The sequence below is a fragment of the Scyliorhinus torazame genome, chromosome 16, assembly GCF_047496885.1.
Source record: "Scyliorhinus torazame isolate Kashiwa2021f chromosome 16, sScyTor2.1, whole genome shotgun sequence".
Taxonomy (NCBI): domain Eukaryota; kingdom Metazoa; phylum Chordata; class Chondrichthyes; order Carcharhiniformes; family Scyliorhinidae; genus Scyliorhinus; species Scyliorhinus torazame.
Window position 1 is genome coordinate 189,095,460 of NC_092722.1, and position 12,355 is coordinate 189,107,814.

Consider the following 12,355-nt stretch of genomic DNA (forward strand, 5'->3'; position numbering starts at 1 on the left):
ATTCAACAGCACACGGACAGATTAGACCAGGGTTTTTCAACCTGCAGGTGGCGACCCACGGAGCAATCGGTCACAGTGTTCCTGATTGTGGGACCGACATTTAAGAATGATCACCGCGAAGTAGAGAATGTTGGCCATTACCGGCTTAAAAATGCGAACGATGCAGTCTTCCTGCCAGAAGTGGCGGCAGAGAGCAGGTCATATGCCGGGCATGTACACTGACAGCACGCACCCTGTACATTCATGGTTTGGGCGCAAAGTCACGGAGAAGAGATTCTTCCATATTCTAGCTGCGAGGACCATGAAGAACTGAAGGTGGATCTTTTTGTTATAAGGAAGAGAGGGCCACAGACACAAACAGGCCAGAATCTCACAACTGAAACTGCTGGAGACAGCTGCTCAGGACAGTCCACAGCAGGACAAAGCAGTGCTAGTGTGAGCTGAATGAAGAGCTCCAGGGTCTCTGGTAAACAGCCTACTAAGAATAAACTGAAATCAGGAACAAAGCAGTATAAAGGTAATTTTGAGGTATGGCTTTGTTAATTGTGCCAATTCAAATCAGGATGCAAAACCAATGTGTGTTATATGCAGGGAAGTACTGGCAAATGAGAGTTGGATACTAACTATGTCTTACTTTGCAGACATCTTTTCAATTCTAAACAAACTGAACATCAAACTGCAAGGGGAGGATGATGACTGCTTGCAGCACTGAAGGAATAGATGCTTTCCAGAAGACATTGAAAGTTGGCAAGTACGAGTACAAAGCCAAAACTACATTTTCCCATACTGCTACGACACATCAAGAAAATAGTGTTCGCAGTCGAATTGCCAATAGACTGGCAAGCCTTATTCAGTTGCACCTGGCTGCGCTGATCAACAATTTTTGTCACTACTTTCCAGAGGAGAGGTTTCAGACTTTGAAAGAGAAGAGGTGGGTGATAAGTCCATTTGACAGCACAAAGAAACCAGCAGAACTCTGTGCCTGATACGCGCATTGCCCTCTCCTCCAGTGAACCTGATTGGAGTGTGATCGTGAGGACCAAGCAAGCTCGCTCACCTGTCACATTGACAGTAAGCGAAAATGATGTGTTGCGAAGGTCGGCTGGTGTGGGTCGGGAAGGTCAGCCTGTTGGCAAAAGTGGGTTCCAGGAAAAAAAAAGGTTGGAAAAAAAAAAAAAAAAAAAAAAAAAAAAAAAAAAACTAGATTCGGCAACCATGCTCACATTATGTTTGCTGATTTCTCTTCAGCTTTTAATACCGTGCAATCACTCAAGCTTATTGAAAAAAACCTTAATGTCAATCCTACTCTCATACTTTGGATCAGTGATTTCATAGAATTTACAGTGCAGAAGGAGGCCAATCGGCCCATCGAGTCTGCACCGGCTCTTGGAAAGAGCACCCTACCCAAGGTCCACACCTCCACCCTATCCCCATAACCCAGTAACCCCACCCTACACTAAGGGCAATTTTGGGCACTATGGGCAATTTATCATGGCCAATCCACCTAACCTGCACATCTTTGGACTGTGGGAGGAAACCGGAGCACCCGGAGGAAACCCACACACACACGGGGAGGATGTGCAGACTCCGCACAGACAGTGACCCAAGCCAGAATCAAACCTGGGACCCTGGAGCTGTGAAGCATTTGTGCTATCCACAATGCTACCGGGCTGCCCGATTTCCTTCATAACAGGACCCAGTTGGTGTTAGTCCCCAGGATTTATTCGGAGTCCATGTTAACAGTACTTGATCTCCTCAGGACTGTATACAGTCACCTTTACTTTCCATCCTCTTGTACAAATGACCATTAATCAGAGTACACATCATCAGCATACTGGAGATTGTTATGGTTTTTGAGAGACCCATAAGGAATAACAAAGTAAACTATAGGATCTAAATGGATAAGTTGATAAAATAGTGCGATAACAATTCTCTTAAACTGAACAAAGAACCAATTATGAACTTTACGAAAAAGCCAGTTAATGACATTGTTCCACTGAAGATTCATGATGAGGACATTATTAACTACAAGTATCTAGATGATAAGTACAGACGGGGTGGCCAAGGGACACACAATTATATTACCTCAGAAAATTAAAATCCTTTCGAGAAAATCCTACAGTCGTGAAACTCTTCTACATAGCTGTAGTTGAGTGCGATCCTTAATAATTATGTCCCAAATTATTTATACGTACACCACAATTCCCCTACCAGATGTTCAATTTATAAATTCAGACAGTTTTAGGCTCTTCATGAATATAAATCACCACATTCCTTGATTTGACTGAAGCTTACAAAATATTAAGGAAATGAAATGAAATGAAATGGTAATCGCTTATTGTCACACGTAGGCTTCAAATGAAGTTACTGTGAAAAGCCCCTAGTCGAGAGCTGGTACAGAGAAACTATTAACACTGATCGGGGAGTCCAGGACCAGGAGACAGGTCTTTCAGCAGAAAAGTTACAAAACATTCATGTGCAAAAGGTGGCAGAAGTTTGGAACTCTTCTGCAAACACCAGGTGATGCTAAGTCAATTGTTAATTTTAAATACGAGATTGATCAATTGCTGTTAACCAAGGGTATTTTCAGTACTGAAGCTCTAGTGCAACGGGGACAGGACAATGAGGCTGGTCGGTAGTTTGGAGTTTTTGCGTGCCTTAGCTGACACCAAACATATTAAGTGATGTGGGGCAATGAATCATAGAACTAATAGAATTTACAACGCAGAAGGAGGCCATTCAGCCCATTGAGTCTATACCGACCCCTGAAAGAGCACCCTACCTAAGCCCACACCTCCACCCTATCCCCGTAATCCAGCAACCTCACCCAACATTTGCACACTACGGAGGCAATTTAATGTGACCAAATCATCTAACCTGTACATCTTTGGACTGTGGGAGGAAACCGGAGCACCCGGAGGAAACCCACACAGTCACGGGGAGAACGCGCAGACTCCGCACAGACAGTCATCCAAGCCGGGAATCACAGTGCTAACCACTGTGTTACCGTGCCACCCATGGCTGAAATAAACTGGGAAGCTTCCCAGTAGCTCTGCTTACGTGGCCCATTGCCAACCAAGCCAGCAGGAGAATACGGTATGATCTTTAAGGAGTCAAGTGTGAGACACTATTGAGCGATTCCTAGAGAAGGCTTTTAAACAAAACGCATACAGATAAAAGGAGACTATTCACTCCATCTTAACTCATCCAACCAGAAAGGAACTGCAGATCACGCCCCACAAAATTGATAAGTATTTAGTTTGGCAAGGGTATTCTGAGTTCCAGGATGGTGTAAAGATACAGATCACCCATGACCTAGATGAATAAATAGCAGAACAGTCCCGCAGGGTTAAATGGCCTACTCCTGTTTCTGTTTCCCTCAATTCCTCTCCCACCCATTGACACTATCCAATTGAATGACATATCCTGGTGACTTATTTCACAAGTTGTGATTTATTTCACAACTTGAGTAAAAACTGTCTGCCCGACTTCCCTTCTAACTGCCGACTTCCTAAATTTTAAAAACTTTCTCGGCCCCGGAATTTAAAACCTAAACAATTTATTTGTAATTGTGACCAACCACATCGACAGAAACCTGGCTGAACCAGTTGCTGCAGTGTTTCCCGTGATGGTCAGCTGATTCAGGCAGTGAGTAGCTGAGTGCTGCTTGTGCACCAGGATAGCTCCTGACTCTCTGTCCCCAATCTGGTGTGAGTGAGCAATGTTGGGCCATGGCGATGTTGCAATGGAAAGATAGTAGGGTCTTAAATCAAGTGCGGTAATGGACTTTCATTACTAATCTGAGCGAATTGTTAATGTTTTTTTTTTAAAAAGACAAAGGAACACCAGAGTACATGAATATTGAGCACGTGGAATTTGCATGTTACAAAAGTGAAAGAGAATCTGCTCCTATTGGAAATAAAGGAAAAAAGCTGCATTTCAATAGTACATTTCATAACTTCAAGTTGTGGAGGCTCAGTCATTGAGTATGTTCAAGACGAGGCAGCACGGTGGCGCAGTGGTTAGCCCGGCTGTCTCACGGCGCCGAGGTCCCAGGGTCGATCCGGCTCTGGACCACTGTCCGTGTGGAGTTTGCACATTCTCCCAGTGTTTGCGTGGGTTTCGCCCCCACAACCCAAAGATGAGCAGGGTAGGTGGATTGGCCCTGCTAAATTGGAAACATTAATTGGGCACTGTAAATTTAAACAAAATTGTATATTCAAGGCAGAGACTGATGGATTTCAACATAAAGATATCAAGGGATATGGGATAGTGCAGGAAAATGACATCAGGGTTTTTCAAGCTGCGGATTGTGACCCACTGGCGTCGGGAAGTGATCAGTCGCGGCGCTCCCACGCACGGGAGACCCACTGGTTTAGGGAGGGGAGCAGAGCGATTGGTCGCGGCATTCCCACACACGGGAGAATCAGCCAACGGCCGCGACCTGATTTTAAATTGAGAATGCTAGCCACGACCAGCTTTTAAACGGAACGATGTAGCCTTCTGGCCAGAAGTGGCACAGAGAACAAGCTTGGTACGATGACATGCCGCGCCCTGTTTATCTGTGCTTTTGGTGTGAAGTCACGAGGAGAGTTCTGTCATTTTCTAGCTGCGAGCAAGCAAGGCAACAGGACTGTGAAGAGCTGAAGATTGGTCATTTTATTATCAGAAAGAGAAGGCCAGAGACACAAACAAGCAAGGATCTCAACTGAATCTGGACAGTACTGCTCAGGAGAGTCCACAGCAGGACGAAACAGTGCTAGTGTTAGCTCTGTACATAGCTCCAGGGCCTCTAGTGAACAGCCAGCAAAGGAAAATGAACTCGGGAGCAAAGCAGTTTAAAGAGGATTTCTTGAGGTTTGACTTTGCTAATTTTTTCAATTTGTTAATCTTTTCAATTCTAAATTATCTGAACTCAAATTTCAGGGGCAGGATGATGCTTTCGGCACTGTGGAGAAATAGTTGTTTTCCAAAAGTTATCGAAATTTTGGCAAGTGCAAGTACAAAGCCAAAGCTACTACATGTTCCCGACACTATTATGACACATCAAAGAAAACCGTGTTAATAAGGGAACTGTTAATAGACTGGTAAGCCTTATTCAGTCCCATCTGGCTGTAGCTACATTCCAGAGGAGAAGTTTCAGATTTTGAAAGAGAATAGGTGGGTGAAAATCCTTTTGCGTTTGAGACCCCAGAGTCACTGATTAACTTATAGCTGACTCCAAATGACTGAATGTCTGCGCCTCACCTGTGACAGCACATTGAAAACACGCCACAAGTCCATGAGGCTGTCTGCATTCTGGAGTAGTGTCATCGAGGAGTATCAAGTGCCGAGTAAAACAAGCGGTTTGCTGTTATTGCACTTTACAATGACCTACATGTGCAAGGTTGGAGTGTCTGTCCTCACAAAGATGAAGACAGCACAAAGGAACCGGCCGAACTCGGCACCTGATATGCGCGTTGCCCTCTCCTGCTGAGAACCTGATTGGAGTGAGGTAGTGAGGACCAAGCAGGCTCCCCTGTTGCATTAAAGTTAAGCGGAAATAGTGTTTCGCGATGATCGGCCAGCTAATAAAAGTGAGTCCTGGGAAAAAAAGTTTGTAAAACACTGGTCTAGTTGAATGGTGGAACAGGTTGAGGGACCGAATGGCCTAACCCTGATTCTATTTCCTCTGTTCCCAAGGACTAATGTTGGCCAGGGCACTAGTAGAGTGCCAGATTCTTCTGTGAGCAGAAATTTGGGAACATCAATGTCACTTAAGCCACCAGGTGAATGAGGCACAGGTTTAAGATTTGGGAGGTCAGCAGTGGAGTACCGCCGCGGTGAGCAGGAGCAACTCCAGCGCTGCGCTCCGGAGCAGTGTCGCAAAAATCATAACCTTCTGAACAACTAAGCAAAAGTAACACACAAACACCAGTTGCTCTGTTCATTACTGACCACCAGCGGAACGGAGCCATCATTCACCAGGTGTTTCTCACTGATCAAAGTGATTTGAAGGTGCAGCCAACAGCAAATGTCCCGGTCAGTGACACTCGAGTACGCACAACCCGAGCAGTTTGGAATCAATGACATTTAATGTTAGAAAAATATCTATAAATACCCAGTGAACAAAATTAAACACAGGATTTTGGAACACCGCCTTGCTTCTATGTTCAAGGCCCTTAACATCACCTTCTAATGTAGCATACATAAGCCATGGTCACCACCCTGTGAACCACAAAGTACAATCTAAGCTACCCAGATGTGAATCAGGAACACACCATTCAGGGAACAGCCGGCAGGCCATCAACAAGCACTTTAAAGTGCACACATATGCAGCTGCGCAGTGCAACCAGTCGGCCACATCCATCAAATAAGCTACAATAAGTCAAATTTCTACAGCACCTTTAATGTTAGAAAGCATCTCAAGGCCTTTCACAAGGGCATCATAAAACAAAATTAGATGGCCGGCTGCAAAAGGCAATACTAGATCAGATGACCAAAGCCTGCCTCAAGAGGTAGGTTTTAAAGAGTGCCTTAAAGGAAGGATGGTAGCCATGATGTGGAGATGCCAGCGTTGGACTGGGGAGTGCACTGTAAGAAGTCTTACAACACATGGTTAAAGTCCTGGAAGGAGCAGCGCTCCGAAAGCTAGTGATTCGAAACAAACCTGTTGGACTTTAACCTGGTGTTGGAAGACTTCTTAAAGGAAGGAGGTGAGGTAGAGGTGCAGATGTATACGGAGGCTATTCCAGAGCTCAGGGCCTATAAAATAAAGCACGGCACCAATGGTGGATTGATTAAGATTGGGGATGGTCAAGAGACCAGAATTCGATAAGCGCTGAAAACAAAGATGAGAATTATTAAATCAAGATGTTGCTCTGCGGGAGCCAACGTAGGTCAGAGAGCGCCGAGGTGTCAGGCGAACAGGACTTGCTGAGTTAGGGCAGAGAAATTAGAGCGAACATCGCTGTGGGGTCACACTCAAATGCTTTGTGAAAATGCTTTTTCAGAGGCTTTTAAAGCAAAGGGGAAGGACAGTAAAAACACAGTTCCATTCCTCTGTGGCTGGCTGCACTCCCCCAACTTTATTGTGGAACAGAGCAAATTTTATCAGTACCACTGACAGCACACAGCTGACCAGGTAGAGATTCTGCACTTCAGATTTGAGAACCAAAGATTATAATTTGCCCTTCAAAACAGAGCTATCAAAGTGCTTTGGAAAAATTCTCGAATTGGTGTTCACCAGACAATCACAAACTACATTCGAAGTTGCACAATTTGTTTCACTAAATCTCTTTTGCGAATTCTCACCAGCATACTGAGCTACTTGCAAACATTGAATTAATTATAAATTTCAAAAGGGCAGGGCAATATGAAATGGGAGCACGTCACTTACCCTCTTGTGGCTGCTCAAACATTCAACAAGACCAGATTTTCTATCTCAATCCATTTCCCCAATTCTCAAAAATCTGGTGATCTGAAGTCCTGAACATTCTCAGTGACTACGAAACCACAGCTCTGGGGTAGAGAATTCCAGAGATTCATAACTCTTTGGGTGAAAAAATTTCTCACGTCAGTCCTAAATGGCTGAATCCTTCTTCTGAGACTATGACCATGTCTTCTAGGTCTCCTAGCTGTGGGGAACTTTTCTTTCAACACTAATATTTTCCTATAATTAAATCACCAGAATGAAATATACCATAATTGAGACTGCTAATGGGCCATGGGTGATACAAATTTCTTGGACTAGCCACTTTAAACAAAAAAGGTTCCATGACAGTTGCCATATTACTGTATTATCCGCTGTCTTTCTGTGGTCTCTGCTGACTTTGCATATTTGTTTACTTGGCACGTTTCACATCTTCAGGACATTCTTGCTGCTTCCCGGTACACTGTACACCTCTGGAGCTCAAGCCTGGATGCACAGTGATGACCCAGGCTGCACATGTGCGAGCACATTTGGTTCAAACACCTCACACTGCACCACCTCTCACTCTCAGCAGCTAAATCCTCTTACTACTTCAGAATCCAAATCCTCTTAACATTCCAGGGCAAGGACAAGTGGCTTATAAATTGCACAGAGCAAATTTAATCATGCAATTCTGACATCATAAACTAACAGAGCTGGCACAACATTGAAGTCCTATAGAGATACTGATGAAGATGGCAGCTATAGATTTGCAATATACTGAACAATAGCATCAATCATACTGTGATCCGTTTCACCAGTCAGTTGTGCACGACAGTGAGACCAAAACAGGCATGGTCACTCTGAATCCCAACAAGCGAACCATTTCATTCAGCCTTCTAAAATAACAAACCCACCATCGTCCATCACATCCATCAGCATCCAGATGTCATGTGAATGCATCAAGCATTTGGGTGCCAGCCTCAACTCAGTGGGTAGTACTGGTGACCAAGCACGTGGTCGAATCTCACGCCAGAGACTTGGAACGCAAAATCCAAGTTAAGACCCCAATGCAATAAGGCTGTAGGAATATTGCACTGTGTGAGGTGCCACGTCTTCGACATGAATGTTAAACTGAGGCCCCCATCTACCCTCTCAGGTGGAGGGAGAAGATCCCATTGCACTCATCAAAGAAGAACAGAGGCATTCCCTCCGGTGTCCTGGCCAATATTTATCCCGCATTCAACATTACAGAAACCAAATTATCTAGTCCTTAGTTTATTATTGTTTGCGGAACCATTCAATTTACAAATTGGCTGCAGCATCGTAACAGTGAATTCAAATCAAAAGTACTTCATTGGTTGTAAAACAATTTGGCCAACCTGAGAAATTTGGTCAATAAAAGTTCTTTCTTTCCTGCCAACCAGCTCGGATTGCTGATCACCATTCTCTTCTCAAAAACATAAAAGCACTTCCACATCAAACACCCTTCCAGTTACATCTTATACTAATCCTTGAACAAATCCAAAAATTAAGTGGGTTGCTGAAAACAACAATCTAAAGATTCAGTAGAGACGAGTGATACAGAAGCCATGGAGAAACGCAGCACAAACTAGTGAAGGATGTTAAAAAGACATCATTACCAGCCAATAGGTGATAAATCTTATTCTGGAATAGGCTCTGACACAATAACAAAAATAAAACACTTCTCAATTTGATTCTTGTGATGACGGTGATCAGATTTGCAATTCCTGAGTCAAGCCGGTTAACAGCCAAGTACATTCCTCGAGTTATCTGAAAGTTTACCTGGGCAGAAGGTGCTCGACAAACTATTTTCTGCTGGCTAAGAAAACTTTCTTCAAAACATATTATTGTATGACGCAAGACGTCAACTCACACATTTGTGCCTGCCTTTCCCCCTAATCCTATATACCCACAAACTCAAAATTGTGTCCTTTAATTAATTGAATGAAGACAAAGCCATAGATCATCAAGTTTAAAAAAAAACAAGTCAAAGACGAATCTTTAAACCCCGTACATAAACGCCACACCTGATTAAGTACTTCACCATCTCCCAGAAGTCGTACAGGGGCTCTGCGAAGAGCTCCAGCCTCTTGAAGGCCACCACCAGGCTGAGGAGGTCGAAGGTCTGAGGGGGCTTGGGTCTGGGCTCGGCGGGGTTGGTCTCCGGCTCGGGGAGGGGGCTGCTGGCACCGAGGGGGGAGCTGCTGGTGGTGGTGGTGGCAGGGATGCTGCTGCTGGTGGTGAGGGGAGGGCTGCCAGCAGAGTGCCGCCTCTCCCCCCCACTCTCTGCTGCTCCTGCAGCCTCCCAGGCAGGAGGAGCGGTGCCCAGGGCGGGCTGCATTGCTCCAAATGTGTTACTTATAAAGACCCCCCCCCCCAGGTCTCTGATATCTCAATGTATTTAGGAGCACATCAACACCTAAGCAATAGACATGTACAGGCAGCTTTTAAATGGAACTGAGGTGCTGATGATGCTGAAGCCCCCTCGTTGCTAAGGGGGGGGGTGGTTGCTAAGGGGGGTGTGGGGGCAGGGCGTTGCTAAAGGGACTGGTTGCTAAGGGGGGGCTGGTTGCTCGGGAGGGTGAGGGGACTGGGCGTTGCTAAGGGGGGCTGGTTGCTAAGGGGGCTGGTTGCTAAGGTAGGGGGGGGAGCAGGGCGTTGCTAAGGGATGGGCTGGCCGACCGTCATGCTGCTGTGGGACGCTCCGGTAAGTCGCTCCTCCCGGTGTCCGGCCTAATACCGGCTGTGAATCAACCCTGTTGAATTCTTCGCCGGCGCCTCTACTTCCTCCTCCGCCGTCCTCTCTCCTCCTCTCCCTGTGTCTGAGCCAATGGCGCAGGCCCCAACCTCTCCCCCTTACGTCATCGGCAGGGGCTCCGCTCGCTGCCCCGCCCCCCGCACGCAGCCCCGCCCCCGCACGCAGCCCCGTCCCCCCCGCACGCAGCCCCGCCCCCCCCGCACGCGCAGCCCCGCCCCCGCGCGCAGCCCCGCCCCCCCCCCGCGCGCGGTTTCTGCTCCAACTGTCACCTCCCTCCCAAACCCAGCCTCATCCCGCCGGCGGGACTTGGCGCCATTAGCCAACGCCTCGGAAAGGTTTTGAAGTATATATATATTGACCGGCCCGCCACCGGGAATCCCCACAGCTCAGGAGGAGGCCATTCGGCCCACCGAGTCCGCACCGACCCACCTCAGCCCTCACCACCACCCTAACCCAGTGACCCCTCCTAACCATTTTTGGACACGAAGGGCAATTTTATCATGGCCAATCCACCTAACCCGCACATCTTTGGACTGTGGGAGGAAACCGGAGCACCCGAAGGAAACCCACCAGACAGTGACCCAGCGGGGAATCGAACCTGGGACCCTGGAGCTGTGAAGCCGCAGTGATAACCACTGTGCCCCCCCTGCCACTCCGGATAGAACCTATCTGTCTCTGTCTTAAAGACACTCGGTGAATTGGCCTCCACAGACTTCTGCGGCAAAGAATTCCACAGATTCTCCACCCTCTGGCTGAAGAAAACCCTCCTCATCTCTGTTTTAAAGGATCCCTTCAGTCTGAGATGGTGTCCTCTGGTTCTAGTTTCTCCTACAAGTGGAAACATCTTCTCCACGTCCACTCTATTCAGGCCTCTTAGTGCCCTGTAAGTTTCAATAAGATCCCCCCTCGTCTTTCGAAACTCCAATGAGTACAGACCCAGAGTCCTCAACCGTTCCTCATGCGACAAGCTCTTCATTCCAGGGATCATTCTTGTGAACCTCCTCTGGACCCTATCCAAGGCCAGCACATCCTTCCTTAGATAGGGTGGACAGTGAGAGCCTTCTCCCGCGGATGGAAATGGCTGGCACGAGGGGACATAGCCTTAAACTGAGGGGTAATAGATATAGGACAGAGGTCAGAGGTAGGTTCTTTACGCAAAGAGTAGTGAGGCCGTGGAATGCCCTACCTGCTACAGTAGTGAACTCGCCAACATTGCGGGCATTTAAAAGTTTATTGGATAAACATATGGATGATAATGGTATAGTGTAGGTTAGATGGCTTTTGTTTCGGTGCAACATCGTGGGCCGAAGGGCCTGTACTGCGCTGTATTGTTCTATGTTCTATGTAGATACGGGGCCCAAAACTGCTCACAATACTCCAAATGGGGTCAGACCAGAGCCTTAAACAGCCTCAGAAGTATATCCCTGCTCTTGTATTCTAGCCCTCTTGACATGAATGCTAACATTGCATTTGTCTTCCTAACTGCCGACTGAACCTTAAGAGAATCTTGATTTGATTTGTTTTATTATTGTCACATGTATTGGTATATAGTGAAAATTGGTATTGTTTCTTGCATACTGTACCTAGGGAAGGAAGGAGAGACTTCAGAATATAATGTTACAGCTGTAGCAAGGTTAGAGAAAAGATCAACTTAATACGAGGTAGGTCCATTCAAAAGTCTGATGGCAGCAGGGAAGAAGCTGATCTTGAGTCGGTTGTTACGTGACCTCAAACTTTGGTATCTTTTTCCTGACGGAAGAAGGTGGAAGAGCGAATGTCCGGGGTGCGTGGGGTCCTTAATTATGCTGGCTGCCTTTCCGAGGCAGCGGGAATTGTTGATACCGTCAATGGATGGGAAGCTGGTTTGCGTGATGGGTTGGGCTACATTCACGACCTTTTGTAATTTTCTGCGGTCCTGGGCAGAGCAGGATCCATACCAGGCTGTGATACAACCAGAAAGAATGCTTTCTATGGTGCATCTGTAGAAGTTGGTGAGAGTCGTAGGTGACATGCCAAATTTCCTTAATCTTCTGAGAAAGTAGAGTCATTGGTGGGCTTTCTTAACTATAGTGTCGGCATGGGGGGACCAAGACAGGTTGTTGGTGATCTGGACACCTAAAAACTTGAAGCTCTCGACCCTTTCCACTTCGTTCCCATTGATGTAGACAGGGGCATGTTCTCCA

The 12,355-nt window shown here is 46.5% G+C and overlaps 1 protein-coding gene across 5 annotated transcripts in view; it reads right to left on the bottom strand.

The window, feature by feature from the left end:
• zfyve27 (zinc finger, FYVE domain containing 27) overlaps nucleotides 1-10,227 on the bottom strand; it is a 180,948-nt gene extending 170,721 nt beyond the window's left edge. For 2 of the 5 annotated variants that reach the window (XM_072479638.1, XM_072479637.1), the window contains exon 1: nucleotides 9,442-10,224. In XM_072479638.1, coding sequence (XP_072335739.1) covers nucleotides 9,442-9,755 — 314 coding nt within the window. In that variant the 5' untranslated portion in view covers nucleotides 9,756-10,224. Of the gene's footprint in view, nucleotides 1-9,441 lie in introns of all 5 variants that reach the window. The other 3 variants (XM_072479641.1, XM_072479639.1, XM_072479640.1) reach the window with 3 other exon arrangements.
• Nucleotides 10,228-12,355: the final 2,128 nt, after the last annotated feature.